Source organism: Ostrea edulis, chromosome 2 (genome assembly GCF_947568905.1).
Source record: "Ostrea edulis chromosome 2, xbOstEdul1.1, whole genome shotgun sequence".
In the NCBI taxonomy this organism is placed as follows: Eukaryota; Metazoa; Mollusca; class Bivalvia; order Ostreida; family Ostreidae; genus Ostrea; species Ostrea edulis.
Window position 1 is genome coordinate 57,790,416 of NC_079165.1, and position 25,202 is coordinate 57,815,617.

A 25,202-nucleotide genomic window follows, 5' to 3' on the forward strand; every position below is an offset into this window, starting at 1 on the left:
CAAACAAAGTTTGGGAACATATTGTTTTTACTCTGTTTCTTATTATTATTAAGGTCTTCCGTCTCCAACGGAAGACCTTCTAGTGATTCTACTGTTTATTATTATTTTTTTTTTTTTTCCTTTCGTCTCCGAGACCGTTGAATGGATTTTCCTGAAACTTTCACAGATTATAGAGAAAGATGGTACCTCGAGGCATTTTTTTCATTTTTTCAAAATTCACTTCCGGTCGCAAGATATGTCCAATTTCCGTCTTTTTACAAGACATCTTGTCCAGCGTTTTTCTCAGAAACGGTAAAAGATAGAGTCACCAAATTTTCAGAGTTAATAGATCTCACTTTGTAGGCGTGCAGTAGGGGATTAAGAATGTCGGCCGTCACTTCCGGTCGTCACCGGAAGTGATTAAAGGAAACATGAATTTCAAACTTTTTTCTTTCAAATTAAAACCTACTTCGGTTTACTATATCTCATTCTAATTCTCAAAAAATGTTGACCCCACCGGAAGTTGAATCTCCAACTTCCGGTTATATCAAAGAAAGCCTATTCATTCTCTCATTTTTCAGTGCCATAAATCTCGGTCATGAAACTAGTTAATGAGTTGAGTTTTACATATATTACAGTCACTATAAATGTCTAGAGTAAGGTCAAATATTTTTTTAAAATTTACTTCCGGTCGGCAAATACGGCTTATTAGCTGTTTTCGTTGTCCAGCGTTTTTCTCAGAAACGGTAAACGATAGAGTCACCAAATTTTCAGAGTTAAAAGATCTCACTTTGTAGGCGTGCAATAGGTGGATAAGAATGTCGGACGTCACTTCCGGTTGTCACCGGAAGTGATTAATGAATCATAAATTTCAAACATTTTTTTTTCAAATTGAAACCTATATCGGTTTACTAGGTCTCGTTCTAATTCTTAAAAAAATGTTGACCCCACCGGAAGTTGAATCTCCAACTTCCGGTTATATCAAAGAAAGACTATTCATTCTCTCATTTTTCAGTGCCATAAATCTCGGTCATAAAACAAGTTAAGGATTTGAATTTTACATATATTATAGACACTATAAATGTCTAGAGTATATGTAAATATTTTTGTAAAATTCACTTCCGGTCGTGAGATATGAGGTGGACATGTTCAAACATTGTTTTTTCAGTTTCTCAATAATGAATATAAATAGACGCTTGAAACTTGTAGAGTTGATCAACTAACATTAGTCCATTGTACACATACATTCAATTTTTTTGTCCGTCACTTCCGGTCTATACCGGAAGTGTTTAAAAAAATGTCGATTTTCCGATTTCTTCGAGTGATTTCTCAGAGATGACTGGATATATTTTCTTGACATTTTCAGGAATACTGTCTTATGAAATGACCTTGCTCTAATTATTTTTGTTTTTACAACATTCACTTCCGGTCGGAAAATATGGCCGATTTTCTGTTTCTCAAAGGGAATTTTGCCCAGTATTTTTCTTGGAAAAGGTAAAATATAGGTTTATCAAGTATTCAGGGATGATCAATCTCTGTTTGTAAGCGTGCAGCAGGGGGTTGAACATGTCGACCGTCACTTCCTGTCGTCACCGGAAGTGATGGAAAGAATCGCAAATTTCAAACTTTTTCCTTTAATTTGAAACTTATACTAGTTTATGAACTCTCTTTCAAAGTGTCAAAAGAATATTGACTCTGTCAGTAGTCAAAGGACTACTTCCGGTTTCTTGATAAAATGCCTTTTTACTTTTCGTCTCTTTGTCTCCATAAATCTCGCTTATATTTGAAGTCTTTCATATGATTTTCACATGTCTTAATAAAAGTATCAACTTCTAAAGTTTGATAATTTTGTTTTTCAAAATTGACTTCCGGTCGGTAGTAACATACTACTTTTTTCTTTCTTTAGTCTACTTCTTTTTGTTGAGAACTCTTTCAGATAGAGACGTGAAATTTTCAGGGAATATAGACAGTAAAGAGTCGCTGTCAGTTATAGGAAAACGCATCTGAATAGTACTTCCGGTCGTCACCGGAAGTTACGAGAAAGGAGTAAAAAATTCGATAATACATTTCTCATTGATTGCTAAGGCACATTTTCTGATACATTTAAATGGTTTTCGTAGGAATAGAAAGCTCTTTACCAGAAGTGGTCTAACGGAAGACCTACTCATTACTAGTAATGAGTTTCTAGTTATTATTATTATTATTTTTTTTTCCCTTTCGTCTCCGAGACCGCTGGATGGATTTTCCTGAAACTTTCACAGGTTATAGACAACGATGGTACCTCGAGGCATTTTTTTCATTTTTTCAAAATTCACTTCCGTTCGTCAGATACGTCCGATTTTCCGGTTTTTGAAAGAAAGTTTGTCCGGGGGTAAACTTGAAAACCACTAAAGATAATCGAATGAAACTTTCAGGGATGATAGATCTATTTTCTCTATGGTGCATGCACGTATTATTTTTTGTCGCCGTCACTTCCGGTCGTCACCGGAAGTGATTAAATAAATCATCAATTTCAAACTTTTTTCTTTCAAATTGAAACCTACTTTGGTTTATTATATCTCGTTCTAATTCTCAAAAAATGTTGACCCCACCGGAAGTTGAATCTTCAACTTCCGGTTATATCAAAGAAAGCCCACTCATTCTCTCATTTTTCAGTGCCATAAATCTCGGTCATGAAACTAGTTAATGAGTTGAGTTTTACATATATTATAGTCACTATAAATGTCTAGAGTAACGTCAAATATTTTTGTAGAATTCACTTCCGGTCGGCAAATACGGCTTATTAGCTGTTTTCGTTGTCCAGCGTTTTTCTCAGAAACAGTAAAAGATAGAGTCACCAAATTTTCAGAGTTAATAGATCTCACTTTGTAGGAGTGCAGGAGGGGGTTAAGAATGTCGGCCGTCACTTCCGGTCGTCACCGGAAGTGATTAATGAATCATAAATTTCAAACTTTTTTCTTTCAAATTGAAACCTATATCGGTTTTCTAGGTCTCGTTCTAATTCTCAAAAAATGTTGACCCCACCGGAAGTTGAATTTCCAACTTCCGGTTATATCAAAGAAAGACTATTCATTCTCTCATTTTTCAGTGCCATAAATCTCGGTCATGAAACAAGTTAATGATTTGAATTTTATATATGTTATAGATACTATAAATGTCTAGAGTATATTTAAATATTTTTGTAAAATTCACTTCCGGTCGTGAGATATGGGGTGGACATATTCAAACCTTGTCTTTTCACTTTCTCAATAATGAATATAGATAGATGCTTGAAACTTCTAGAGTTGATCAACTAACATTAGTCGAATGTACACATACATTCAATTTTTTCATCCGTCACTTCCGGTCTCTACCGGAAGTATTTGAAAAAATGTCGATTTTCCGATTTCTTCGAGTCTGGATATATTTTCTTGATATTTTCAGGAATAATGTCTGATGAAATGACCTTGCTATAATTATTTTTGTTTTTACAAAATTCACTTCCGGTCGGAAAACATGGCCGATTTTCTGTTTGTCAAAAGGAATTTTGTCCAGCATTTTACTTCGAAAAGGTAAAATATAGGTTCATCAAATATTCAGGGATGATCAATCTCCGTTTGTAAGAGTGCAGTAGGGGGTTGAACATATCGACCCTCACTTCCTGTCGTCACCGGAAGTGAGGGAAAGAATCGCAAATTTCAAACTTTTTCCTTTAAATTGAAACCTATACTAGTTTATTAACTCTCTTTCAAAGTGTCAAAAGAATATTGAGTCTGTCAGTAGTCAAAACGACTACTTCCGGTTTCTTGATAAAATGCCTTTTTACTTTTCGTCTCTTTGTCTCCATAAATCTCGCTTATATTTGAAGTCTTTCATATGATTTTCACATGTCTTAATAAAAGTATCAACTTCTAAAGTTTTGATAATTTTGTTTTTCAAAATTGACTTCCGGTCGGTAGTAACCTACTACTTTTTCTTTCTTTAGTCTACTTCTTTTTGTTGAGAACTCTTTCAGATAGAGACGTGAAATTCTCAGGGAATATCAACAGTAAAGAGTCGCTCTCATTTATAGGAAAACGCATCTGAATAGTACTTCCGGTCGTCACCGGAAGTTACGAGAAAGGAGTAAAAATTTCGATAATACATTTCTCATTCATTGTTAAGGCACATTTTCTGATACATTTAAATGGTTTTTGTAGGAATAGAAAGCTCTTAACCGGAAGTGGTCTAACGGAAGACCTACTCATTACTAGTAATGAGTGTCTAGTTATTATTCTTTTTCTCCGGTACTTTTTTGTCCGGTAGTGTTCTCAGAAACTACAAAAGGGATCGATATGAAACTTTCCAGGATGATAGTATAGTGTTTGTAGATGTGCATAGTGATAGTCATTTTGTTTGCACGTGCATGCACGCGCGCGCACGTGCATTGCAATTTTGGTACAAAAAATGGAAAATCAGAATATTGAAGGAAGCGATATAAAACCTAAATAGGATGATAGTATATCATTTGTACATGTGAAAAATAATAGTTATTTTGCCAGCACGCGCACGCATGCGCGTGCACGCGCATTACAAAATTTGTACGCTAACTTTGGAATCAGTCTAACTTTTTTGTTGTTCATTGAAATGGCTTGAAATTCATATCATAGGTAGATATTGAGACCCTTAACTGATTTACATGGTCAAAATTACCAATATGCACGCGCATGCACGTGCGGTTCATTTTGATTGGATAATGCTAAAACGTATGTAACTATCTTATTTATGAAGCGAATGAGATGATATTCACAGTATATGTAGACAATATGTGTATCTATATGTTGGTGTAACAAAAAATGCCAACGCACACGCGCATGCGCGTGCAACGTTTTTTAAATGTTCAATTTTTAAAGGACGATAACGTTTTTGTTTTTCATCAAATTCTATTCATATTAGGGGTTTAGATGTATCTTGGTACTCCTTACAAATTGCTGTGGTTAGAATTACTGCTCAGCACGTGCATGCACGTGTGCTGATTTCTGATTGGACGATTTTAAAATCGCTATAACTTCCTTATATTTGGTGGAAACGTTATGAAATTCATACTGTGGGTATATGATACAAATGCCTGTTGAACGACATCAACAGAAATTCGGAATCATACACGCGTGCGCGTGTATGCACGTGCAACGCTTTCTTTCATTTCTTGGTACTGAAATGACCATATTGAACGTACTACATGTAATTAAAGGCTAAAATAAAATGATTTTTTCCTATAGATTCACAAGAACATCACTTTTTAATTGGGGGAGGTTTGGGGAACATCTGTAACGGTCCCCGTTACAATTAGAACTAGTTTCTCTTGTGGTCCACTCCTTCTGTAAAATTTTGAAATGATAAAGACTGAATTATTGCATCACGATAGATATAATACAGATATACAGACAAACCAATAAAACCCCAGAATTTATAGGTGTCTCGATCTCTCTTAGTAAAGTATTTCTGTACAAAATTTGAAAATGTTATGGTGAAAACAGTTTGTGTTCGAGTTATCACAACAAGTGTTGACAGACAGATGGATGAATTACAATAGCCCGGGCTATTGCTTTTCATTGTAGGGCCCTAATAAATTCCAGTAACCAGGCAAGAGTTGACACACTGAGAATGATCCATCAAAATTCAAGGAAACATGTTCTTTGTCAATGACCTATGTAAAATATTTTGCACAGTACTTACAACACAATGTACCATATCTGTTTTGAGGTAAAATTCTATATTATTATTGACAATGATTGTCCATCATGGTCAACATTTGAAGTGTATGTAGGGTACAAATGGGGGCTTATGCTTTCTATCACAGTTACCATCATTTGACCTTGGCACCATGAGCTTTACTTAATTGATATGCTTCCGAGTCTCTCCCAAGCTCTTTATGAAAGTCCTCTATATCTGCCTCTCCCAAGCTCTTTATGTATCTGCCTCTCCCAAGCTCTTTATGAAAGCCCTCTATATCTGCCCTAAACCTTTCACTGTTTATATCACTCATGGATGGACAAGCATTTCAAATGAATTTATACAGCAAGTCAACTTAGTCACCTTATGTTCCAATTAATCTAATTGGAATTTCGATTTCAGCAATGACAAACCTGCACATCTAAGGAATTACTTGTTTCAAAAGTTTAACATTTCCTGCCAACATCATGCTTGTAAAATGTGCATTTTTTACAACACAGTGCATGCTATGGTTGACGCACTTAATCACCGACCTGACAACACGACAAGATGTAGGAATCTTGCCACTGTTTGTCAGCCCTTTCCAACTACAGCGAAGTCCAAGTTACATTTACATAAAAATACGTTTTTATTATGAAATGCACCTCAATAGCACTCCACGTAGGTTTACGGTAATTGCCACATTTAAATATATGCAGGGAAAATCGTATAATACCTGGATGATGCAAATATCGATGTATGGAACCTGAGTTTTGTATTGAGTTGAAAAATTGATTTCTTACCAGTAAACCCTCAACCTTTGTGTCTCTCTTCTCCTGGTACAACTTTATTACATAACAAAGCAAAATCCAGGCCCTAGCTAGATAAGTTAGTTGTGATAGCTAGGGTACAAATTCAAATTTAAAACTCTGATCAATTTTGAAGAACTGTTATCATTTATGGTGCATGTTCTGCATGTTATACAGAATACTGCATAATAAAGTCTACATGCAATCAATGAGAAGAATATTGATTCAAACTTCCACACATGCAGGTTTATCCGTTTTAATTCTTAATGCTTTCTTGTACTGACAAAATCATTAACAAAACACTGCAGTCTGTACATCATTAATGTTTTACATAATCCTTTCAACTAAGATGCAACCATGAGACACTCTATCCCAACAAGAGAAGGTGAGACAGTCTCCAAGGTCGTCCTGCTAATTTGAAAACCTCTCTTGAAGTTTTTTCCCCTGAAATAACAATATGCTACACACTATTAGCCATGGACATAATGCAACTACATGAAATTTTGCTTTGAAAATAACATTTTTGATGGACCCCCTAGCTCCCCTCCTGTATTATTTTAAACTGTAGGTCGCATGATCTCTTTAATTGCAACACTACCCAGGGGACCATGTATGAGCAAACTTGAATCTCTATACTATATTAATTTTATGTTGGATCTAATGGCAAGTCCATTAATTATTTATTTGTAAAATAAGATATTTCTTTAAATAAGAGAGATATCTCTTTAAACTAGAGAGATATCTCTATTGGTTGTAGAGATATATCACTAACTTAGAGAGAGATCTTTTTATGCTAGGGAGATATCTCTTTAACCAAGAGATATCTCTCTAAACAAAAGAGATATCTCTTTAACTAAAAAAGATATCTCTTTAATTAAATGAGATATCTCTTTATGCTAGAAAGATATCTCTTTTTCTTCAAGAAATATCTCTTAAAGCTAGAGAGATATCTCTCAAAGAGAAAGTTAGATATATCTCGCTAGTGTAAAGAGATATCTCTCAATCGATGTAAAAGGAGATATCTCTTTAACTTAGAGATATTTCTTTTAAATTTATTAAATTTTCAAAAAGAGATATCTCTTTAACTTAAAGAGATATCACTTTAAATTAAACAGATCTTAAAGTATAAGAGATATCTCTCCAAGTGAAAAAGATATCTCTGTAAGTGTAAGAGATATCTCTATAAGTAAAAGAGATATCTCTGTAAGTGTTCTATAAGTAAAAGAGATATCTCTGTAAGTGTAAAAGATATCTATAAGTAAAAAAAATATCTCTAAGCAAAATATATCTCTCTAAGTAAAAGAGATATCTCTCTAAGTGAAAGAGATATGACTTTTTTAGAGAGAGATATCTCTTAAAATTAAGAGATATCTCTCATTCTGAAGAGATATTTTTTTAAAATAAGAGATATCTCTTTAATTTAAAGAGATATCTTATCTTTTGACTAAATAGTAAAAGGGCTTGCCCTATGGATCTCAGCTGTGAGTTGTGACCTCCTCCGAGCCATTATTTGAAGAATAAAAATTAAATTTATTCTCAATGCAATGAAACTCACACCTGGGGTCTGTCAGACTTTTAGAAACCCTATATCCTATTTTCATTATATTTGAACTATCCTTTCAAAGGCGGCCTTTATTAGAATACAACTTATGTAAGCTCTTTGTCAAATTCAGTTAGGTTGAAATGGTCTGCTATTTCAAAAATATGAACAGACAGCTTATAAGAGATCGCTGGACAAACAGTTATATGAGAAATGAAAATGATAATTTGGACAAAAAAATGATGAATGATTTTTACTTTTTGATCTCCAAAAAGTACTCCAGGTACTAAATTCTAAAATGAATATCCTTTCATATGCTAAATGCATGCTTTCTGAGTTCATTTCAAGCTTTAATTTAATTGCATATCTTTTCCCTGGAAATCTGTTTTTTAAATAATTTGGACACAAGGACTTTTGAAGATCCTTATTCATTAATGAAAGATTTAATTAAATTTTCAATCTATTTCAGGCATTCCAAGTTTGAATGTTTGTAAGAAATAAATTTTGTGATGAATCAGGTCAAAAATTTTGTCTAGTGTTGTTAACTATAAGGATATACATGTAAACCAAACTAGCTTGTTCAGAAATGCATGAGGGTCAAGAAATTATACATTTATATTATGAAATTTGAAGAGGATTATAAATCAATTAAAGACATACACAACATTTCTGACATTTTTCTAAAATTATTTTTTCATCTCCTCGATATGAAGAATTCTTATATGATTTCCAAAATTGAGTTTAAACTTTATATTGTAGTAAATATTACCAATACTTTGTATATCAGCCTGGTTAGCTCAGCAGTTAGATCACCTAATTATTTCAGAAATGTTAAAAGTCCTGGGTTCGATCTTCGATTAATCCAAAGATTTTTTCTCCCCTTCTTTGCTACATCAACTAAGTAACCTCCATATACACAACCTACTGTAATACTGTAAATCACATTTTATTAGCAAGAATTTACATGTAATTTCGCGAGACTAGCCTATGGTGAAAATGTAGTTCTCATGAATAAAGTGTTACATGGAAGACTTAATTAAGCAATAAATAATGATTTGGGAAAAGTTCTGTCTCATGAATAAATACATTTTTGTGTCCACACTAAATTAAGGTCTCACTAAATAAAAGTGATCTACAATACATAAGAGAACTTACAATTTTTATATGCCACAACCAGGAACTATCAAAATATGCTAACTCTACAACAAACCCACTGTACACTGTAGTATACCCCAATTTTTTGTAGATGCAAGTGAATTGTACCTGAAGTTTATGAAAAAATATATATTATTGAGAATTGTTACGTATGACCTTAACAAACACAAGTGCTAGCTTGAAGGGAGTGATTATGTAGAAAAAAATTGTGACTTACTTTTCTATCAATCTATACCTATCAGCAACCACTGGGCCACTTACTGTGTCTTCAATATTGAACATTTAAAAATGTTAAATGACAGATGTAACTTTTTTATACAGCATAGCGTAACGAAGAACCAAAAGAGACTGGCTAATAACTGCCATTGCCATGTCAGCCTTGAGTAAAAGAAAGAACTAAGATAAATTTATCAGATAGTTCAGTCTAATTAAACATATCCCCACGGTACAGCGATGCATGCAGGTGTACTTTAAGACATTTCTACAAAATCCTTTAAATAGAATCCAGAGGTGGCAAGTTTTGATCAGACCAGGATATGTCTATCAGAGAATTGTTTCTTTTCTTACTCAATAGATGTCACGGAAAACGAATATTTACACAACATACATTAAGAAATTCAGCCAACCATAAACAAGAATGTCCATACTTACACCTATCCTGGCACCCCCGTACCTTTGGTGTTCGTTTTTTGCTTTGTTAACTGTTTTTTTGACTGTCCCTCCCCAAGCACATCAGAGAGAAGCTGAACTTGTGTCTCACAAAAGCTTATACAGCTTGCTAACATCTGTTGTTTCATTGATCTTTTTACTACATCAGCTTTTTAAAGTTTTCTAAGGTGACATCTTCATAGGTCATATATGAAGAGGGTAAAAGTTCACGCTTTACATGACCAGAGGTTAAAATTATTTGGAAGATTTTGGTTACTGCAGTCACATATGCAGATGGTTGGTTGGTTAGTAAAACTTTGTGAGCAGTATACGGTTTGGGGTTTATTAGCGCTGGTTGTGATAGGCCAGTCACTGGAATAGGTATGGACTGTTCCTTTGCCAGTGGTACTAATGGCATTAGAACTCAGTTGCATGTCTTCTCAGTGAGACATTGAAAACCAATGGTCCCATAATAAAGACCCTTCACTGCTTAAAATCACAGATCAAAATATGTAACACTTCACCTCTCAGTAAGAGTGAAACAAAGTAATTCTTCAAGGGACATTAAAGTCATATGTGATGTTTCTCAATAATATATAATTTTTCGTGACATTTCAGGTATATAATTCACTTGCATCCTATCTTATTCCAGCAAAAAAAAAATTGGGGTATATTACCAGTCTGTTTTAGAATTTTATAATTAGCACATTTTGATTGCTCCTGGTTATATGGCAAGTAAAAATGTAGTCAACTTTTATGTATCACATAAGGTTGTATATGGACATTACAAAGTTATTGTAGCAAAGAAAGTGAGAAAAATCTCCGAATCAATCGAATACTGAACCCGGTAACCTTGCATTAATAACTAGATCTTAATCCGAAATTAAAGTATAGTTAATACAATATAAAAGTTAAACCTATTTGGGAAATCATATCGAGATGATGAAAAAATAGTAAAAACGTCATGTATGACCTTAAAATCCAAACAATCAATCATAAGTTAACAAGCCCATAATGCTATTATGATTAAAACTAAATGTAGTGGTCCTCTAGACTACTGGTTGCTATACTGACATGACCTTGACTAAGTCAGTTTACAAAGGCTATTAACACAAATCTATGGTTTATGGGGGTTTTCAAATCCTTCTTTCTTCTATCCCCATTACATCCTCTTTAACTTGCATTTTTCTAACTCTATTGAAGATGCTTAGTATTCATTTACAAACATACTTCAGAGCAAATTTTGTCCAAAATATATGGGAATATGGAAATGACATCATAAACACATTATCAAGATATGCAAGGAATTTTTATTACATCAATGTTGTAAGTATATGTTCTGATCAACAATGTAATCACAGCACTAATCAAATTTACAGTATTTAGAATTTTGAAAAATCTTGTTAACAATATGCTAAAATTCTAACTCTCTGTACCCTTTTTTAGAATAAAATTTAAATGTCAATTTCTACACTTTAGCATCAAAATTTCTTTTATGCTTACATATAGATAATCATCTGCCATTATTTGCATAATGACACCAAATCTTCTAACAAGAGCTAGCTTGCAAAACTAGAATGTTCAAAGGGGGACTACTCCCATTCTTGTACACTGAAAATGTGAGGAAACAGTTGAAGTAACATATAATAAGCTCTGGTGATTTAATATATTGTTATACTTCTAGTGACCAATAGCCATAAGAGGGGCACAACCAACTCCGCATCTCTTGGTGTATACACTCCAGTATAACAAAATATTTCAAATTGTCAAAAGAAAGTCAGTTATTGGTATAGACATATATTTTACATTAGTTCTATTAGGTCCACAAGTACTGGCAATCTCAGCAAATGTTTAAGTCGGTCTAGACTCAAATCTTTTTAAAGCATGTTTGTGTCACTCCCCAGAAAGCAAGTACTAAACAAGCAGCTCGAGCACTTTTACACTCACTTCATATACATTTAAAGCGCTGCAATAAAAAGAATACTCAGAAATCTCTCCAATTTTTCTTACAACTCCTGGAGTTGAAAACACCTGAATATCTGCATGGTTTTCAAACTTCAAAAGAACATGAACTTATTACATGCCATTATGGAAACTTCAGAGATCCTAGTTTTTTGTCTATATTCCTGGAGCCCATCAGATGATAGTCATTCTCAGAATCAATTAAGTCTAATGGCTTAGTTCCAAAAGTTCTAAAGGATTTGACAGATGTCTTGATATGGACTTTGGACCACTGGTCTATAGAACACTGGACTTGTGCATATCTTACCCTGTAATATGACCAGAAACCTAAAAGTCTTAATTTCAAGAAAGTATGATGATTAATTTCACACTATGAGATGAATAACAGTTTTCATGGACGTTATTTTTTTAAATGGCAGCACTTGATCTCTAAAAACACCATTAGTAAATGTATTCATTGTCATTCTTTTTCAAAGATAAGAAGATGTGATATACTGTAAACCAACTTTTATTTGTGGCTACTTTATTTCGTGATTCACCTGTGGTGAACTGGTTTACGGCAAGTAAATTTCATGTTTGAGTCTTTTTTTAGCCTATGACAGACATGATATATTTGTGACGATGAGGTTCTCACGAATCTCGCAAAATTTTCTCACATGCGAATAAAAGTTGGTTTACAGTACAAAGGATATTTACTATGCTTCTATTTGCTGATTCAAACATCTATTGATTGAAATAAAGTTAAGGGGGTACTCTACATCGTCATAATGGCTGACTTCCTTTTAAAACATGGATGAAAATATAAATATCAGCAATATTTGCCTATTCATTTAAAAAATCATGACCTAGCTGAGTAGCTCAGTAGGTTAATAGCATGTCGACTGCTGAACTGTAGATCGCGGGTTCGAGTCTAGCAGGGTTTTAAATTTTTCTCAGATTGCTTTCAACTAAAACTGCATTTTTTGACTAAATAAAGTAGATTGAAAGTTTTCAATTTCAAAATATTGCTGTACATATCCTCCACTTTTCACCCATATCAAATTTCTCTGGTGTAGCATACCTCCTTAAATAAGGTTAACATGTTGTAAACTTCAAACTAAACAGATTCCTGGTTCACGTTTTTTGAAAAAAAAATATTTTTCATCTTTTATTTTAAAAATTAAAACTATATTAAACACATTTAATGTTGACAACCAAAATTTGGGCCTTTTGAATGCAAGGATAAGAGCAATTCTAGCCTTAAGTTTGTGTTGCGTAAACAAAGACCAGAGTCCTTTTATATTTACAAACCAGTGAAATGTTAAATTTGTAATTCAAAGCATCTTAATTTTGTACAGTCACAAATCTAACTTTTAAATGACACATATTTTACCTATATAAAGTATACTTGAAATGTGATATATATGATGAACTTGGATCAATATCCATTTATTTTGAAAACTTTGTAAAGAATAACACACCTCAATCTTTGTTTTCAAACAAATAATAAACTCTCTATGATGAGCTTCAGTCCGGATAGGGTTCAAATCTAACCTAACTGTGGGAAGATCCAGTTTTCAGTTGTAGGAAACAGCCCCACACCATAACCGATCCACCACCTGAGGGAATTGTTCCTACAATATTTCATTTTAGCATATGCAGTTCTAGGTTGCTGCCATACACACATTTGTCCATCTGTGATTTGTAGTAAAAAGCAACTATCATCTAACCAAGGGGCATAGGGTTCCAACGTTAGCGAGCTTGAAACCAGATTGTATATGTGCTGCTTTGTGGTTGGATGTAAGCAATGGGTCTTCTTGCACAATAGCCAAATGAATTCTTCCAATTCTGCATTGTTCTTGTTGAAAGCAAACAATGTGGCTTCCATTCCCTTTTTAGAACTGAGCTATTGGTAAAAACGTTTTGTCTAATCATCCTTCTGAGTGCATTGTCCTCTCGGATGTCCTCATGGATGTTTTCGGGGTATTCCAGATCTTTCATGATCTCTGATGTCATTTATCAATTGGTACTCTCTGACAGTTCTAGAAATGTTTCAATGGTGATGACCCACTTGATGACCAATTTGTGCTTCCCTTATTTCAATAATCTGCCATCAGATTGCAATAGAAAATTGCGGAGGACCCATAGTTTTGATGAGCAAGTTTGATATGTTAATCTGTACAGTTAAATAAGGAGCTAAAGCACTGTGTATAAAACTCGCAATTCTGTTGAAAGCGAATACATTAGTCGCGCAGGCGATTCTCAGCCGACAGAGTGGACAATAAGCAATGAATACAGGTATATCAAACAAAGGTACAGACTGAATTGTGCAATTTGGAAATTAAAAATCATTGCTGTTTTCAAAATTTTTTTAAAATGAGTAACTTTGGTGTTGAAATACTTTTTTTCAAGACATGATTATAAATAGCATGCACCACTATTGGAAATGTTGCAGTACCAGAAACCAAAATTTTTTATCAGTGTTAAAGTAACCATAACTTAATACTATACTGGAAGGCTATTATTGGCCCCCTCCTACACAAAAACAGATGATAAATTAATGATTTAATGAATTTAGACAATTTACGATAGTCCACTTTCCTGAGATTTGGTTCATTGAATGACTTTTGCAAATTGCATAGTCATTTGAAAATGATGCAATGATTACAAATGACATCCTCCATTGTGTTTGAACCATTCATTGACAAAATTAACCACAATTTGCACTGAGAATATGTCTATAATGCATTACACTTAAGGAAACATTATTGTACAATATCTTTATTTTTTCCGTAAGAAAAGTTAATACTGCAGTCAGAATTGACATATGCCATATCGATGTCTGTAAGATGATTGAAGGTTTTGTTTTGAAATACCTTTTAGACAATTAATCATGTCCTCATAATGAATTTTTTTGATCAATGAAATGTCCATGATCAAGTCAATTTAGCATTCCTTCCCTTCTGTTCTCCAATGTGATAAATTAAATGATTAAGTGAATAAGGATATCTCTCTGAAAATAACTCAATCCTCAATTTTGCATCTCCAGGATATATGAACTTTGGTACATACAGTATCTACCATGAAGGTCCTTTTTATGCCTTGGTATTTATCATTTTCTCAACCATCAGTGACAGATCGTGACAGACAAGTGATAATGGAATCCTCAGCATTCTTATGTCATGTTTGTTATATGTTCAATCATCTTTGCTAGTCAACGGTTTTCAGTTCAGTGTCAAGCGGATTGGACTGAAAACCCTTGGCTAGCGAAGATGATGTTCAGTTAAAACATTACCAATAATTGGGGGGTGGGGGTGGGGGGTGGTGAGCATAAATGACCCACACAACAAATAAACTGCCATTATCCAATGATTCTTGTCTCTTCTCAGGCTGTTCTTAAATTAATACTAAATTTTACATTGTCTGTAAATAAAACATTAGTCCCAAGCATTGTCTGAACATTAGACATAGTCCCACATTGTCTGAACATGATACATAGTCCCACACATTGTCCATAAATAAAACATAGTCCCACATTATATGAACATTAAACATAGTCCCACATTGTCTGAACATAAACATAGTCCCATGCATTGTCTGTAAATAAAACATAGTCCCACATTGTGTGAACATTGGACATAGTCCTATGCATTGCCTGAACATGATACATAGTCCCACATTGTTTGAACATGATACATAGTCCCACATTGTTTTAACATGATACATAGTCCCACATTGTTTGAACATGATACATAGTCCCAAACATACTATTTGGTGAAAGTGAAATCATTCAAAGCATCAGTATACTAAAAAACTTCGCATGGAATATTTTTCTTCAGTTTAGACAATAAAAGGCATTCTTTTAAACATCTCTAAAATTGTACCACAATAAAAAATATCAAAGCATGCATAAGGTACAAGAAGTCCTACACATGGTCATTACATTTATTTGACAAATTGTCCTAATATAATGGGCATGATACAAGAAATAAAACCCTGCGATTAGGAGTTATGTGACCTTGATGGCCTGTAATGATCTGTACTAATAAAATATAAGCAGTGACTGAATTTGCAAAAATCAAAAAACACATTTCGATATAAACTTAAATGATATTAATGGTTAGGACATTTCAACTCTATTTTGATGGGAGTGTTGATTAGACCTGAACATTTTTCTTTCTATTTTGTGGTATAGAGAATAATTTTGTCAAGAACAGATTAGTTATTGTTTTTATCATTAAATTACAAGTTTGTTTGATATTCTTGTTTATAAGCAGTAAAAGTTCCTTGTTATCGCTGAGCCTCGTAGACTTTTTTTAGCCTGGCTTTAATCCGTCTCAAAACATAAAATTCTAAAAATGGAACCGACTCAAAGGAGAAGGCCCAGAATAAACAATGCTACTACCATCAGAATTTAGAAAAAAATACATAGATCTTGCATGTTGTGATTGCTATAACTATCACCCACCTGTCAGCTTTTCCAGACCAGCTCGCACGAGTCCGGGGGCCCACAGGAAGCTGGTCATAATTGACCTTCAAAGGGGGTGGGCTGAGCAAAATGCGAGTTGGTTTGGTACCTCCTTCCATTTTATAAATTTAGGTTTACACTGCACAGTAAATTAATATTCCAACTGCTCCAAATTTTATCCTGCATTTTGTAAGCAACTTCCTTAAACATTCTGAATGGAAAAAAACCCAACAGATGTTCTTCAATTAGTTGAATAAAATTATAATATGAAATCAGTGAAGGCTTAACTTAGGGCCACAGTTCAACCAGTCATTATTTGCTTCATAACAGTTGTTTAGAATTAAATCTAATTAGATTTCCTTTGGACTAAACGACTGGATAATCCAATGTGTCCTGTCTAAATGCAGGAATTACTATGATACATGGAGGACTGAACACACAATACACACCAGTTCATTTTCATTCAAAGAGACACATGTGTACCAAGTTTGAATGAAGACGCACAATGGCACTGCACTTTTTTAACTGATAAGCTTATTAGGACAAAGTAGGTCTATTGTCCCAAAACAATTAGTGAAGAAAATAGGATTATTCTAATAGCCCCCATGTTGTGAAAATTTGAGCAGGCCATAAAGGGTCATTTAAAAAGACGCTATAAAGCAGTTAGAGTAACGGACCCATGTATAGAAGAATTTCCAGATTTATTGAAAGGAGAAATTGTAAAATGATACAAAAGAGGAACCACCTGAACTAGAAAACTCTTTCTGACAACATGAGAAAAGTGACATAAACTTCTATAAATATGGTCATTATTAATGATGTGGCTACAATGTATAGATCACTTTCCTCTTCACTTGAAGCCAATTAAGAGTTTTCGATCCACTTCATTCCTCATAGGCAGACCAAAAAAAGTCCTTCACCTTTCATTAAGACCATTTGCTTGTGGTGATTTACTATGGATCTTTATGTTACAGAACTTCAGATGGTTTCTGGTGTTAATCCTTTGTGGGTTGAATTTTCAGACCAGAGGCTGATTCACAATACTCACTGTTCCTTGCCAAATGATCATCAATGATAGTAAAAGTTATCTGTCGATGATGTCCATCGAATGATGACTTTAATTATCATGGTGGATGCTAGCAAAATTACTGCATGCAAATTGGCCTGTGTCTGTTGTATAATTCTATATTTGGCACTACATTACTTCACTTCTTCCTAATGTTTTAATGATTGATTATTAGGAGTGTTACATTCCTACCACAATTTTTCATTTATTTGGAGACATCACCAGCAGCGAATTAAGTATCCAAAAATTTAGACCTTTAATATGATGCTAGAGCTACTGGGCCATTTAGCAATGAAAGTTTTTTTTTATCATGCCAACTCCTAAAATTGTGACATGATAAGGTGCCTTGGTTTCTCAGGTCTCATCCAAACATTTAGTCGCAATCAAATGCTGGGTGAAAGAATAACTGTTAGTGACAATCACAATTCTAATGAATCAAGCATGGTGCAGCCTGGGATTGTACACAGCGGCAGATAATGGTGAATGAAGATTATACTAGTAGCTCACAAAATCTTTGAACAGGTAGTTTGAACAATTTTGGTCAGATACCCTGCACCCAAAAAACTCGGCATTTTTTTCATGAATAGACATTACATGTAATTTTATCCATTAAAGCCTTTCCATTGGTGAAAATCGCCGTGGCATAATGATCAACATTAGAGTATATGTCTAGGTATAGAGAGCATTTAATCCTCACTATCCAAAAAGAATTACAATAGATTATATAGAAAGGGGAATTAACAATTAAATAGCAAATCCAATTATTTTCACCAAGGTTCGCTAGAGGTATATTTTTTGGTCTTAGTATATGTAATAATAGTGTGAATAAGTAAGTTATATTCCAGCAGTGTGGTCTAAAAATGTGGGTTTGTAAGGGTATGGAGGAGATAAGTAAGTCAAAGAAGAAACAAAAACACAATAATATTCTAGGTACCAAACATTTTGGGGTTTCAAAATGATAATAGTGCTTTGAAGAAATTATCAAATGCAGTGGTCTCAATTCCCGTGAGCCCCGAGGGGATAACTGGGGACCTTGTCTCTTTTTTCATCAATGTTTCCTTTTGGAATAATTCTACATACCACTGGTTATGTATATACATCAGAATATCATTGCATAAAAGCGCTGTCGAAAACGTCACATTGATTTCCTAAATAAATAAACTGTTTCCTACTCTACCTCAGTTAGATCTATCTACCTCTTCAGGATGCAGTTCTTATCCATAGTAAATCCACATCTGAATTTATTCCTTCAGCTGCATATACAACATAACTAAGCAATTTTACTGGCAATATCTCCCCTTGCATACCTTACCAAATCAATAACAATTCAACTGTCACACCTGAAATTGATATATTGTAATCTTTCAGGAATGTGACAATATGTACTTTAATAGGGGGATCTTCCACACAAAACCTCTTACTCATTATTCCTTAATTTATATCCCTATATATTTGGCAGGCAATCATTTCCTTCATCTCCAATGTGAACAACACTCAAACCCGCTACTTACAACAAAGGAATCTCATAACTTTCACCTGGCTAAATTAGAATCAGACAGAAGATTTTATTTCAGTCATTTTCGTTTGAATTCAATAAATTCCTCCCTTATTAACTGCCACAATACAGAGTTTGCCGAAAACTCAATAAAAGCCCATAAACACATTCCGCAACAAACATATTTTAATTATTTGACAAAATATTAATTTTAGAATGTCAACTTTACCCTTTGGTCAATCGGTGCAAATATAAGGTGAAAATGAAAATGCTTTTTTAAGTTTTTGTTATTGGACATTGATGTGCACATACAACATTTCATTACAGTATGCTCATAATTTCAAACACTGATAATCTTCCGTGCATTTCTATTCCACTTCATTTTAAAATGATTTCATCATATCAATAGCATTGTTGATTATTATTGAAAGAAATTTTATTTATGAAATATGTTTCAAAATGAAAAATATAATTCACGATATACTTACAAGAGTTTATCGATTATATCCATTCTAAAGTTCTGTTAAGGTCTCAACATAGCATGGGGCTCATATCAGAAAAACCCAACAAAAAAGAAACTATTATGATTAAAATTTAAATTCTATTGAAACTCCTTTGCTTCCAAGGTCACCCTGTGCAATAAATGCTATTAAATAATCTACAGGCCAGACAGTTCATTTCAAGAATGGAATTTTAAAAATCAAAAGCATAAAAAGCAATTGTTCAGAACATCATGATTCTTTTGAAATTCAACAGTCTAATAATTGATATACATGCAGAGGTTTCTTTTTGTGAAATGAAGTGTAGGGGTGTTTTATAAACATGCAGTCAGTGCAAATGTAACCATGATAATTTCATTTTTTAAAATTAGATGTAAGTGTAACCTCACACTGGAAGAAAGATAACACAGTTACTTCCCTTTTATGCGGTACGTGTTTCACAGGTTAGCACAGCTCATTGGAGAACTGCAGAAGTGTCAGGTTCGATAACCCAGTGCAGCCAAAAATTTAACTTTTGCATTCTCTCTAAGAAAGAGAAGGAGGTTTAGCATTTATGATATAACATGATAAAAGGAAAGGGGGTGAGATTGGTTGATTGATTGTTTTTTATCCCGCGGAGAATTTTTCAGTCATATCGAGACGTCACCAGTTGTAGGTGAAGTACTACAAATCTGGACCTACGCTTACCGCTTACGGCTGTAGCAGTGAGGGTTCTTTAATGTGCCAACGCCTCTTGCGACACAGGACCTCCATTTTTAAGGTCATTCCATAAAACCCATTCTCACTTCTAAATGCTTAGCATTTGATAAAGGAGCAATTAATCACTACCTATAGGTTTGACACAGCCATGGCACCAGATTGAGTTCCAAAATAAGGAAACTATTTACATACTATTAGTATGAAATACCGGATATCGGAACTACGGTATAAAAATTTGGAACTGTTCATAAAAAGAAATTACAAAAATGATGTGTCACTTGGGTATTTACTCTTGTACATACAAATTAGTGATGCTAAAGACGACTCATTTCTCATACGAAAGTATCTGCCTGATTAGAAGAATTTTTCTTTTGTCAGAATGTCGCTAGCGAATACCCTAGTACCAAAAACATAATTATCAATCTAAATTTCTGATTTTTGCATGGTAGCGGAGACAAAACAAAAAAATTCACTGTTTAATTCCTCTACCATATGTAGATATTTACTTAGCGAGACTTTCTTGAGTCATTACGACAACTGACTGCCATGAAATGATATGATTTTTTGAGTATAAAACATAATCACAATTTATGCATCAATCTCCATACATGTGCAATAGTGAAAATGTGAAAATGCAAGGTTGAACCGATGAATTGTGTCCCCTCCCCCCCCCCCCCCCTTTTTTTTTTTTACAGCAAAACTACTTTACTTGCTACATGTAACAAGGAATTTTCATACAGATATGACAGCAACTTTTCTCTCCATTTGCTCCCCACCCCACATTTTTGAAAAACAGTGCAAACTGCCTTGACTCACTATATCTGATAGTAATGTGTATTTTTTTCATGAAAAATTGCCCAAGTTAACACAGAAAACATGATCTCGTTGGACAGACTAAATATTAAAACCTCGCTGGAATTGGAGACGAAATAATGGTTCCGATATCCCGTATTTACATACCGTTCATCTCTTCAGCTTGAGTTGGATTACATTTATAGGACTTATTGACCACCTTACCTCCACATGGTCAGTGTTAGAGTCTTGAAGGCATCTTTAATCAGCTGCTCTCCCTCTGACAAGGACTCTGGGGCCACACCATTCACAGCCAGAATGTAGTCCCCAGGTAAAACATGACCTGGACATTTTCCATCAGGATCAACCTATAGATATAAGATTAACCATTGCCATCATTATAAGTCACTTCTTTTATGTATACTAGTAATAAGTATGTATATTAATTGTTATAAACATGGAAAAACAGTAACATATCATCTTCACAATTAACCCACTTGACAACAGTGCCATCAATTATCAGAAAAACAGGGAATTGTTGACTGTGATGCAGTAAAAAAAAATTAATGATATTCTAAATATGCAACATAGGGTAGATTGACACTGCAGAGTTAATCATGGTCAACTCAGATAATAGTTTGTTATTAAACCTACAATGCATTAACACTGTCTGAGTTAATTTAATCCATTTCCAAAACTGTTGTCAAGGGCAGTAACTCCTGGTATTTTCTATATCATATGATTGTTTAGCTATCATACAATGGTTGTGATTTTCTTGTGTTGATACTTCTGTTTAAGTATATTTATGACATCTTTACAAAGGTCACCATGACAGATAGGCAACATATACATTTTCTTTGATTATTGCTTAAATTAAACGATCAGATTTTAAGTGGAAATGAATACAGATTTTCTACTTTGAATTAACCATTGATGTTGATAAATTACATGAGGGCGGAGTTATATGTATCTAAGCAACACCAGCTTTTTTCCCTTTGCCTAAGTATGATGATTAATTTCTTTGAAAAGGAATGACAATGAATATACATTTACTGATGGTGTTTTTAATGTTTCTAAAGATCAAGTGATGCTATAACAAAAAATAATGTCAAACATGAAAACTGTTATTCACCTTATGATGTGAAATTAAGTATCATATACTTTGGGGAAAAGAGAAAACAATGTCTGGTGGTGTGATAAACATTTGCCTATTCTGTAACTAGATGATTTAATCAGTGTTTATTTAGTAACTAGATGATTTAAACAGGGTTTATTTAGTAACTAGATGACTTTTAAGACAGTGTTTATTCAGTATCTAGATGAAAATTATTGTTAAGCATGCATATATACATTTGCAGTAAAAAAAAATTTCATTAATAATAATTTGGAGTTTTAAAACAAGCTTATATTATACATATTGCATGTGTCAGTTTATTCCTAATTCTATGTCATATATTTGTTATCGAGGTGTCTCAGAAAACCAGCTCAATCGCCCTAATATACGCATCTGAATGAAATATGTTTATGCATGCATGCATACAGAATATTTGGGGGCAATTGAACACATTACTTTTGGTGTAAAACAGAGTAATTAGTTTCATAGATATACTTCCAAGTATTTAAGTCTGCAGCAATTTAATACATTCCAGTATTTTGAAACTATTAGTACTTTTATATTTTTACGCAGGGTATATAACACTTACAAGATCATAACACTGGCGTGACTGTCACAGATCAGGATACATGTACAAGATCATAACACTGGCATGACTGTCACAGATCAGGATACATTTACAAGATCATAACACTGGCGTGACTGTCACAGATCATGATACATTTACAAGATCATAACACTGGCGTGACTGTCACAGATCAGGATACATAACACTGGCGTGACTGTCACAGATCAGGATACATAACACTGGCGTGACTGTCACAGATCAGGATACTAACACTGGCATGACTGTCACAGATCAGGATACATAAAATGATACACAGTTGAGGAGCTCATGAAAATAAAAGGATCAAAATTTTCTTTTGTACACCGAAAATATATGTGATGGCATTTAGTAGTACTCAAGATGCTAAATGTAGACATTTTCCCAACGACCACCGTAACTGCATTGCATTGGCATATATCACACTATGTAAATTCGGAATTGTTTATTTCATATAATTATTAGTACTCTCTACTAACGAAGTAACCATAAAAAATGTGTTTAAGTTAATTTATGTTATAGTTTGAATACAAATATAAACAAAGGTCTGAAGATTGATTGATTGAATATTATAGGATTTTAATCTTATTGAAGAATTTATCAATGTGTAAACTCCGGACATTTTACTCAAAAACTGAATAAAAATGTGAAGTGTGAGTAAAATGTCCAGAGTTTACACATAGATAAATTCTTCAAAAAGGATGTTTGATTCTTATAATTCCAATTCATTCACTTCATTAACACGGGACCTCGGTTTTTGCGGTCTTATCCAAAGGACCACCCCATTTAGTCGCCTCTTACGACAAGCAAGGGGTATTGAGGACCTATTCTAACCCAGATCACCACGGAACTAGGTCTGAAGAATATTCCATGCAAGTGGTAAACATGATTATAAATGAGAATGTTGTGTGGATGTAAGACTGACAGTAGAAACCATTTACATCCTACTATAATGAACGTGTGTTATTTTTGTTCCTTTGTTTTTTATACATCTCAAAGTTGCTATAAAAAAATAATTAGGTCTTGCAGTCTAGATGTATACAAAGATGGTCGACAAAGTATCGTTTTGTAGGCTCTAGTAGCTGGTTTCAATGTTTGAAATCAAACAATCGTATATTAAAACATTTGTTGACATTTTTCATGCCAATACGATGCTTTAGCTACTTGAGAAGTATCATATTCACTGAGCCAAGAGAAGTGTCATTTCTCTCTAATCTCGGTACCAAGTCAGTGACTAGTGACTGGGTTATAGGTCATTTCACTCTAATCTCAGTGCCAAGTCAGTGACTGAGTTATAGATTAATAGAGGTGTTCAGGATAGATGTTTCTCTATAAATAATGTATAATCATGACATTCAGGTACAATTCACTTGCATTTTATCTTGTTTCTAAAAAAAAAAACTATATTACCAAGTCTGTTTTAGAGTCAGTATAATTTGCTAATAATCAAATTATGATTGCTCCAAGTTGTGGCAAGTAAAAATGTAAGATGAACTCTTATGTATTACAGAAGGTTATGTAAGTGGACATCACTAAGTTACGGTTGCAAAGAAGGGGAGAAAAACCATTGGATCAATCAGAAATTAAACCTGGGACCCTTGCATTTTACTTATAGTTAGGTGACCTAACCACTGAAGTGCCCAGGTTGATATATACAAAATATAGTAATATTGTGTATACTCCAAAATAAGATTTTAATTTAATCTATTTGGAAATTATACAAGAACTCTTTATATGGACTAAGAATGTCCAAGATGCGAAAATAACTGTGGCAAGCATTTTTCTACTATAATCACAATATGAAAGAAATGAGTCAGAAATTATTTTGTGTTCCGAAAAATTTTTATAATTCGAGGTCTGTAATATCAAACTGGTGTAATATTCATATGTCTCCATTATATATACTAGACTAGCGACCAAGGATGAAACACCCTGTGAGTTTAGGCAAAACCATAATTATGAAATGCATGACATTTAATTATTGCTAATGTGAAATGAGTGTGTGCAATGAAATGATTTTTAAAAAGATGTTTAAATACTATGCAAACATTAAAAATATAAATAGCTTCATGTTTTAAAATTACTGTGGAAAACATCTATCTACCCACACATTTCTTATTCAATTTCTTACTCCATAATTGGGGAAGAACTCAACAGTCTTTTAAACTATTGGAGCAATAGAAAATTCACTAAAACTTCAAACAACAGTCAAGGTAACTGAAACTCTAAAATATACATAAAGGCTCTTAAAAAGGGACTCCACAAAAACCTAGATAGCATTATGTAAGTTGGTTACCAAAGAAGCTTGGCAATAAATGTCATTGAACAATTGAGAGGTCCCCACACATTTCGAGGTCTTATAGTTTGTATCTCCAAAGTGTGCCAATGAAAGACATTGACAAGAGTTTTGGTGACATAGTACATTAGTCATTTCCTCTCTCTCTTTTCCTGTCAAATATATTTACACGGTTTCTCAACAGAACTAAATCAATAGACCATTATAATTGGCAAAACCCCGGTCAGGGGCTCCAGACTCTATAGATAAAACAACAAAAGAGAAAGTATGTCTCCCACCTCCCTCAGTTAGAACAACCACAAAAGATCATGTCAACCAAAACGCCCAGAACTTAACATCCCCAGTATTAATATGATAATTCTTGGTTTGATATCATTTTGAAAAGGTGTTGAAATAGCTTTATTTGTGTTTTGTGACTAAGGACAA

The 25,202-nt window shown here is 33.7% G+C and overlaps 1 protein-coding gene across 2 annotated transcripts in view; it reads right to left on the minus strand.

The window, feature by feature from the left end:
- LOC125678941 (protein Shroom3-like) overlaps positions 1–25,202 on the minus strand; it is a 77,342-nt gene that overhangs the window by 48,891 nt on the left and 3,249 nt on the right. The window contains exon 2 of one of the 2 annotated variants that reach the window (XM_048917757.2): positions 20,988–21,130. In XM_048917757.2, the coding sequence (XP_048773714.2) occupies positions 20,988–21,130 (143 nt within the window). Of the gene's footprint in view, positions 1–16,210; positions 16,654–20,987; positions 21,131–25,202 lie in introns of those variants that run through there. The other variant, XM_048917758.2, reaches the window with a different exon arrangement.